Source organism: Penaeus japonicus, unplaced genomic scaffold, assembly GCF_977035675.1.
Source record: "Penaeus japonicus unplaced genomic scaffold, GWHDUDI00000001_assembly GWHDUDI00000009, whole genome shotgun sequence".
Taxonomy (NCBI): Eukaryota; Metazoa; Arthropoda; class Malacostraca; order Decapoda; family Penaeidae; genus Penaeus; species Penaeus japonicus.
In genome coordinates, this window is record NW_028234411.1 from 22,095,701 (window position 1) to 22,105,700 (window position 10,000).

General features: G+C 33.6%; 1 protein-coding gene across 14 annotated transcripts in view; it reads right to left on the reverse strand.

Annotated features, from left to right (window-relative positions):
• The window catches only part of alph (protein phosphatase alphabet), a 33,890-nt gene that overhangs the window by 2,561 nt on the left and 21,329 nt on the right, over positions 1-10,000 (reverse strand). For 6 of the 14 annotated variants that reach the window (XR_006223712.2, XR_006223711.2, XR_006223716.2 and 3 more), the window contains exons 9-10: positions 8,903-8,957; positions 3,772-3,951 (exon numbers count right to left, since the gene is read on the reverse strand). Coding sequence is in view for 8 of the 14 variants with exons in the window: in XM_043024830.2 (XP_042880764.1) it covers positions 8,887-8,957 (71 nt within the window). In the remaining 6 variants the exon portion in view is untranslated. Of the gene's footprint in view, positions 1-3,771; positions 3,952-8,886; positions 8,958-10,000 lie in introns of all 14 variants that reach the window. The other 8 variants (XM_043024830.2, XM_086539836.1, XM_086539834.1 and 5 more) reach the window with 2 other exon arrangements.

Here is a 10,000-nt window from a genome sequence, read left to right on the forward strand (position 1 = left end):
TGAGACACAGAGCAGGATCTGCCAGGCTTACTTTTTCTTTTTTTCTTATTTTACCAGATGCCATAAATGTTTATCTTCAAGATTATAATAAAACAGACATAAATAATACCTTCTCATTTTTTACTTACTGCACACCACAGAGTGGCATCGAAAAGGGTTACTTACATACAAACATAACAAGAATGTATGTATGTATGTGTGTGTGTGTGTGTGTGTGTGTGTGTGTGTGTGTGTGTGTGTGTGTGTGTGTGTGTGTGTGTGTGTGAGTGTGAGTGTGAGTGTGAGTGTGAGTGTGAGTGTGAGTGTGAGTGTGAGTGTGAGTGTGAGTGTGAGTGTGAGTGTGAGTGTGAGTGTGAGTGTGCGTGTGCGTGTGCGTGTGCGTGTGCGTGTGCGTGTGCGTGTGCGTGTGCGTGTGCGTGTGGGTTACTTTGAAATAATTACAAATTGTTGAAAATCAATGCCATGACCTATGCAAGTTCAGCTTCATTATAGCATTGTACTCTATATAAAAATTTGCCTTTCCTTCTCTTTACTTATTTACAAAACAACAATAACCAGTTAATGATGAAAAGTAACCTAAGTATTCCTGCCTAAGAAAAGAATAAATAAAGAATGGATAAGGAGACACAACGAAAAGAAAGACAAGGACTATTCTGTAGGAGAGCTTGAAGTTACATGATGTAAATCCTACAACAAAAATCAATTTTTCCAAGATTCCATGTCTCACTTCATTTCTGGTGCACAACAAATACTCATGATGCAAAGCTGTCAACTGCCTGCCAGACAATATGTTTGGGTAATGCTCAATTGCAAGTCAAATACTAGACTTCATTCATGATCCACATATACAAAGATAACAAAACAAAAGATGATTTAGTTACAATACCTGTTTCTAAAAAAAAAAAAAAAAATTGGAGTTCTTAAAAAAATTGACAATGTCTTGGAAATCCATCCCTTTTTTAGCGCCTGTCATATTGTAATACAAATATTCTTGAGTACAAGTATGCAATTTTTAATCATTTACTTCAAAGACAATTTACAATTTTTCAAAGGTGAGTAATCATCTATTGTACAATCTATATGCTGTGTATGTAAAAATATACAAAAATATGTTCATGTATCTGTTTGTGTGTGTATATATGTTTGTTTATGTGTGTGTATATATGTTTGTTTATGTGTTTGTATATGTGTTTGATATGTATGTGTATATGTGTGTGTATGTGTATGTGTATGTGTATGTGTATGTGTGTGTGTGTGTGTGTGTGTGTGTGTGTGTGTGTGTGTGTGTGTGTGTGTGTGTGTGTGTGTGTGTGTGTGTGTGTGTGTGTGTGTGTGTGTGTGTGTGTGTGTGTGTGTGTGTGTGTCTGTGTGTGTGTGTGTGCGTGTGTGTGCACGTGTGTGTGCACGTGTGTGTGCACGTGTGTGTGCGTGTGTGTGTGCGTGTGTGTGTGCGTGTGTGTGCGCGTGTGTGTGTATGTCCGTGTGTGTATGTGTATGTATATGTATATGTATATGTATATGTATATGTATATGTATATGTATATGTATATGTGTATGTGTATGCGTGTGCATGTGCGTGAATTCTCTTAATTAATACAAAACTTAATTTTCTTAGCATAAAATAAAAATAAATAAAAGCAACAAAACAATATAAAAAATATAATAAAAACATTAGCTGTACAAAAGTGTTATAATTGAATATTAATAGTCATTGGATCATTCCTAACAAACAGCAGATCATATAAGGTCCAGCATGCAAATAGTCATTTCATAACTATCTACCAGATGTTCAGAGGACAATCAACAAACACAGCATACACATTTCGCAAGAGGAAAGAGACAAATCAACCACAAAAACACTAGCAATTCCCAAGATTATGGTACTTGCAATTTTTTTTTTTTTTCTAATAATAAAAAATATTAATTCTACTAAACAAATCATCTCATTTCACTTGATAAGACTAAAAAAGCATAAAAAAAAATGTTAGAAAAATAAAACTACATGACATTCAAGATAACCATAATTAGTAGAGCATTAAAATCAAGGCAAAACAAAAATAATAATAATAATCTAAAGATATGAAAAAAAAAATAATAATAATAATAAAAATGTATATATATACTTAATAACATGCATGGGATATGAACACACAATGAAAACCATTAATATTACTAGCATGTAACCCCTGCTTAGATTTCTACCACTATGGGTTGCACCTTATCAGACTACTGCCAAAGCAGTCCTTCATGGTTTGAAAACTACCTTTTAAAGATCGTGTATGTACAAAATTGTTAGGTTCATATTTTGACATATCTGTAGTAATTCTTGCTTATAAATAAAATCACTATTATCTTTATCACATGAATGTATGAAAACTAATTTCATTATTTCATAATCTACAGCTTAATACTGGAATCAGTGAAGAATTGAAAATGCAAGTCTTGCCTAGCCGTACTCTGAAATCTTCAAAAATAGAAATGATTTTACATCAGTGTAAATTGCAACTATCTATTTTATCAAGAAAAAAAGCAGAACCATATAATGAATCAATTCAAAACAAATGAAACTCTGATATCTATCATGATTATCAATTCCTCTTATACCTAAAAAAGAGATTTCCAAATTCTTAAACTTTCAATGTGAACCAAAAAAATTATCTAACTAGATCCTCTACACAAAAAAATACTTCTACAAGTAAAATCAGCTTATCAACATGTAAAAGGAGCATCCACAGAAAATGAGGATTCAGCATATATTGATAAAACTATTACATTTGATGAAAAAACAAAATAATTTGAACAATAGAAAACTATAAAAGAATAAAAAAAAAAAAAAAATACTACTGCACCATAAAGAAATGCAAGAGGCTGTATTGCAGATAAGGTCTGATAAATTACAATGCTCAAAGAAGGGGACAATCTACAGGTCATAAAATCTAATAGAAACATTTCTCAGGAGTTTCAAAGCAGCCAATTCAGGGATTTTTTTTTCCTTTATGTTTTTTCTTATCTGGCCTATTTTGATTAAAAAAAAAATCCAAATGTATACACAACTGATATACATGAAAAAAAAATGATAGTCTCTGCTACCCATCATTTTTGAAAATTATTATTGGAGGTAAACAGGTGGACTAACCTATTACTCACACAACCTTCTGGATTGGCGGCCTTATACTACTTGAACAGCAGAAATCTCCTGTTTGTTCTCTTTAGGAGAGAGAGACCTGAACCCTGGGAATCGAAGAGGTGCATAGCAAAGTTTCTACATAATGGGGGTTTGTTAAATTAAAAACAAATAATAACAAAAAGCTGGGAAATGAGAATACAAATGCAGTTATCATTAAAAAAATAATAATAAATAATAATCATAATAATAACAATAAAGAAAATGCAGAAAGTTCGCAAGAGGTCACTGCTTGGTCAAAATAATTATTTCCTAGGCTCAATTTACTCAAAGAAGGCCGTCACCTATAACCTATGGAAGATCAAGAAAGTAAAGTGGCAGAACTGAGCAGGGTAGCTGCTTTAGGATTCAATATAACTTATAAAGGCATAGACATTTGGTACAGGATTACACTAATGACAAAAAACAACAGCTTAATTTCCAAGCTACATTTAATCCTTATACATGATAATATATATATATATCTTTATCTCTATTTTGAAAATGATATAAAGCCTTTCTGTGATGGAAAATTAAGCTTTGTTATTAATGTATCCACAATACCATTACATATGCCTTTAACAAAAGTTATTGATGAATACTCTTACCTTCTGCCCCTAAACCCAACCCAGAACCCTTCATCATGATCATGATCATCATCATCATCAAGCGTCATCATCAAGGGACGAGTTTTCGAAAATGGAGGTTATCTTGTCACGCATTGATGGACTCGGGAAGAACATCAAATTACCACTCAGTCCATCCTCCCCCATCTCATCCATGCTCTCCTGAATGAGGCAATGTTCCTACTAAGGTATATATTAACCACAACATACACTCTGGCTTTTAACAAAAAGATGTGTCATATGAAGTCTTAAGATCATGTCCAACTACCAGTAGTTCCAGACTTACATCTCATAGCCATAGCAAAAAATAAAATTAATAATAAAAGCTAAATTTTGCAGAAAAGTTTATCTATGTTCACATAAAGAAACACTGTCTCACATTCAAACAATGTCTTTTCTCAGAAATCTGTTGTGTACCTCTCGTAAATCAAACAGTAAGCTGTATCCTGTGTTCTTTACATATAACATGTGTTGTACATCTAAATAAGAAATCTGTTTGTAAAAGTACATGTTTGTATGATTTTATTCAAATCTGTGTTACTCGAAAGTAAATCAGTGTTCCCAAAATGAAAAATGTTTATGTATAGAAAGTCATGCAGCTACAAGTCCAATACATGAGCTGATATCAAAGTGTGTCATCAAGAAGTACAGTAAAGATGAAAATTCCCTGGAAAATGCAGGTACTTTGCCATAGCTATATTCTTTTACTCAAGCATAGAAACGTGAAAATCTAATGGAGTGAAAAGCATCTATTAAGAGTAAACAGGTTACCTAAACTACTGCCTACAATATGGAAAGCAAACAACAATACAATGGTTATACTGGCTAAAGTATCCAGGGAATCAATAACTCAACTATGTATATGTATCACTATCATTGACAACAAAGAGACAAATATCTTTATACAACTGATACAGGCAATGTGATTTACTTGAGCCAAGACCAACACAAATTTACTTCTAAAGGGATAAAAATCGGAGAAGGAAGATAAAGATGAAAGAGTAAAGATTACCAGTCCAGTTTTACAACTTACATATGACTACACTAATGATAGTAATGTGAGTGAGTTTCCTTATAATGCAGTGAAGCTAAAGGACAAATGCTTTGATCCAAGGCTGAAATTTCAGTGTCCTTAACATTCTTTAATATTTTTAGCAAGTCATAATAGAAATACAATTCAGACACATCAAAACAATGTTCCTCTCCATCTGCAGTTACCAACTATCTCGTTTGAAATGTGGATCAGTTCTTCATGGACTGTGTAGTTCAGTACATAGAAGTAGCTGTACTCATAGTGCATATGCTATACGTACTAACATAGTTATGGAAATCAACAGGATACCGTGGAGTCGTGATTTGTGTTCAAGGATGCAGTGTAATAGAAACATGCATGTTTTAAACTCATATTTGGAATTCATGATGAATTCATGGTGAACATGATTATTCACATAGAGTGTCAAGTTTATCGTGATTGGTGCATTTCATGAGGAAAAAGTGAAGATGAATGCAGAATAAAATGAAGCCAGGCATCTTTGTAAACTTTCTAGAACTACAGTATAGACTTTTATAAATGTATATATATTCAAATATTGACCAAATAACAGAAATGTTCACATCTCATTAAATGGTACATTGAGGTTTCTATGGCAATCAAATTATAGTATAACCATCACTTTGAGAAGCTTCTGCTAATACATTATTATGATTTTCAGTTTGTATTTATGCTAATAGATTGCTAAGTACTATAAAATATTTTTTCTTGCCATTTCAAAATAGACAAAAAACTAAATATTGCTTTTTGTAAATTGTACTTCAACCTCATGCAAATTGGTTACAAAATAGAAAAAAAAAGCAAAAAAGTAAACATAAAAAATATGACCTTAAACATATCTACAGCAAGTATTTTTAAATAACTCGTAATACTAATAAGAGAAAGGAAAATCCCAAGATAATAAAATTAATGCTTTTCTAAGCATCTATTATGTGGTGTCATTATACTTTCATCATTTGCCTTATGGCATTAAAAAGCTAAAAAAATGGTCACAATAAAGTTAATGATTCTTGTGCTTGACAATAATTCTTTAAATTTCCATTTCATCAAAATAAATGTGTATTGTTATCTCCTGTTCATTACATCCCTGCTTAACAACATGTTCTTGCAAATTGAAAGTATAATGCACCAAATGAAGAAAAAAAAAAGGAAAAAAATTACACATAAGCTGTCAACTAAAACAATAATCTATGCATGTAGAAAAACCACTATAACAAATATCTAATATTAATTTAGACATCTTTAGAGAAAAAGAACACTGCAAATCAATAACTTTCTACCAAATGAGATTAAACCCAGCCAAAGTAACAAATGATGAAAAATGGAAAAGAAGGAGGAGGAGGAGGAGGAGGAGGAGGAGGAGGAGGAGGAGGAGGAGGAGGAGGAGGAGGAGGAGGAGGGAAAGGAGGAGGAGGAGGAGAGGAGGAGGAGGAGGAGGAGGGAGAGGAGGAGGAGGAGGAGGAGGAGGAGGAGGAGGAGGAGGAGGAGGAGGAGGAGAAGGAAGGAGGAGGGAGGAGGAGGGAGGAAGAAGAAAAAAGGTGTAAGAGAAGAAAATAAAACTCACTAACTCAAATTAAGGTAAGGGATGAGGTAGTTTTAGAAGGGAAATACCTGAGCATTTTCATTTTTAGATCAGTTTTCTCTCTGGCTGATGTAAGAAGAAGAAGAAGAAGAAGAAGAAGAAGAAGAAGAAGAAGTGAAGAAGCTTAACCTAGTCATACTGGGGCTTATATTTGTGTAATGTTGCTCCCGCTAGCTGGATAACAAACGCACATAGTGACTGAGTGCAAGACCTCTTCCTGAATGATGCCACACTGTGACACTATGAATGCTTTCCACCCACCCACTTCAAAGGGGTAATAAAAGGAGGTTTTTGTATCTGTTTACGTCATTTTCACAAGTGAATAAAAGACGTCTATACAAAATGGAACGCCTATCATTAAGTACATACATAACAATGTAAAACATACATCTTGCGGAAGAGATCATGACATGATAGAATGTCAACCAGCGGGAGCAAAATATTCACATGACGTGACATCGCATCACCAGGCGCCAATGTGTTAAAATGTGAATTTTCCCTCTATTGCTACAAACAAGTACAGTTCATTCTCTCAAGATATAATAAAGGTAATTAAATTTATACACTATAATAGCTATATGATGTAAAATCAAATGTTTTAAATTCCTGTTGATACCGTTTTTGAAAACAAGAAGACAATTATAACAAAGGGATAAAAAACATAAACATCATCATCTACACATGGTCAATGATTTATAAACTAATTATAGAATACCAACCCCACCATCCCCAAACATATACTGACATTTGTCTATGTATATATGAAGACTCGCACTCATACATCCCATGCAATTGCTTGTTCCAGGGACGTACACCTATGCACTCTCATGCACAAATAAACTCACACATGGCCACATACACACATACCTCCACAATCACAGATGGCTACACACACACAAACACCTATAGAAAACAAATAAATATATCTAACACTTATTAATAATGCAAATAATAATAAACATATGTATACTACCAACCTTCACTTACTTAAACTTGCCATTATCATACCATTCACAATATGTACTTGACATATTTCAAATAGCAACAGAAAATGGATATCTTTTTAGCTAACACATGAAAAATTGTTGAACCACCACTGTTTAATTCATTAACGCCGTGTGACATGATATCACATCATGTGGTGGCAGTAATTGCTACCAGGAACATGATATCAATATTTCGTATGACCAGCATGTCAGGTGATCAGGCACATAATGATCACCTGCGTTTACCTGCAGCCAGCATAGGCGAGTAGCCTAAACTGCCCCATCGTTATCAGGTAAGTGATGAAGGGAAGAAATGAATGGCATATTTCCTTTTCTTACTTTTGATAATTTCCTCTAAACATATAAAAAAAAAAAAATCAAAGAACTAAATAAATAAACATAATATGGAAATTTCTATGAAAGACGTCATACTTTCCTCTAAAGATTATATGAAAGACCCATTCCCTTCATCATCTGTATTCGTACTAGCTTAAAATACACCAGATTTTCTTGATTTTCCAAGATACTATGTTTACAAACCACTCCCATATAGGAATGGAAACAATTTAGTATGACAATCCATGAATAATACATTCGTGTTGGCAAGAGATACCATTTCATGTGGGCAAAATAAAATGACATGTAATAAAATCAATTAGCAATGTTTTCTTTATGTAAAAGCAAAAGAGAAATAAAATTAAAGATACCAGTTTTCTTCATACAACATCATGTATTGGCAAGTTCAGTAAGACACGAGAAGGCTGCACTTGGATATAAAACCTAAATATAGGACAGAGTGAAGACTTTTATGGTGTTGTTTTGTGTAAAACTGGAAAAAAATAAAGAGGGGAGGGGAAGAGAGGGGAAGAGAGGGGAGGGGTGAGAGAAGAGAAAGGGAAGGGAGAAGGAAACAAAGGGCAAAAAAAGGGAAGAGGAGTGGGAGTGGGAGTGGAAGGGGAAACAAAGGGCAAGAAAGGGAAGGGAAGGGAAGGGAAGGGAAGGGAAGGGAAGGGAAGGGAAGGAAAGTGAAGGAAAGTGAAGGGAGGGGAGGGGAAGGGAAGGGAAGGGAAGGGAAGGGAAGGGAGGGGAGGGGAGGGGAGAGGGGGGAGGGGGGAGGGGGGAGGGGAGAGGAAGGGAGGGAAGGGATGGGAAGGAAATGAAAAGACAGAGAGGGAAAGAAAGGAAACAAAAAGGAAGAGGAGAAAGAAAAAATACAAGCATAACCAGTGAAAAAAAATTTAGAAACTGACTATATGCCACAGGGACTACTGATCATTAAAATGAAAAAGAACTTAATGTCACATGTGCTATCCTACAACCATAAGCTTTCATAAAAAAAATAATTTGTAATTGAACAAACTTAGCAAAGCCTTAATTTTAAAAAAATATTTCCTTCACATCTCCTAATAACAATACATATTGTTCCCCTAAAAATATAAGAACTAAAGTAAAAAACGAATGCATGTTAGTGTACTCAACTTGTTTGTTACTTACTGCATTTGCACAGTCAGGTCGCAACTTTCTGAATATCTGCTCCACAAAGCCTCGCCTGCAAATGGAGCATTAATTAACAGCTGTTCCTTCTCCATTCAACATTCAAGAATTACTATCAAAGATTTTCTTATAATCACTATTCTTGTGAAAAATAAGACTCATTAAGAAGCTTAGCTTTAATCAAAACATTAAGAACGCTGAAAAAATAATCTGTCTATGAAGTGTGACCAAAGCTCAGGCTATTCTAGAATTTTTTTTTTTTTTTTTTTTATAAAAATATGACAAAATAAGAAAAAAAACTAATGTTCATATTCCATCTTGAATTATAAGAATGATGCCTGAATTTCCTTTTTTTCTATACAATAGTGTGGGATCAAAATGGGTATTTGCATAATCACCGGTTTATATCATAATAGAATTCTAAAAGTGAAATATATGGTTTTAGCAGGTTCATGATAACCCCAAGAGAGACTGATATCAATTACATTCATACGAAAGTTGTATTTCTGGTAATAAAAATCATATCAAATTTATAATGTTATTCAAACATATAGAAAATACCAATAAAAAAGGAGTTTATGACTAGGCATCTAATAGCATAACAAAAGTAAGTCTTGAATATCTTCAGACTATCTTTTTTATACCTCTTATACAAGACAGTATTTTGAACCATTTTCACAATCGACCCTTCTGCTTTTCAAATGGTGGGATCCCTTTTGTACAGGTTTTCCACCCCCCAAATTAAGGTCAACAATTGAGGTCAAATAGGCCTCGTAATTGCCTACTTATGAACTATCAATTAAGTTTCTGAAAAGAATGCAGAATGAAGTAAATCAGCAGACATATCACTCTGTTTCAAGAAATGTGAAATATGAACTAAAGGACTTATGTCTTTACAAATGTTATTGTGAATATAATTTGGAAAACATTCCTATAAATTAAAATATAGCAAAACAAAAGAAAGGTATAATTTTTTCTTAAAACTCATATGGCAATTATTTTCAAGTTCTATACAAAAATGTTCATTTGACTTTCCTTCACTGGCAACTGAAAGATGTGAAGATTAATATCAGTAGCAACCACTTACTGAAACAGTAG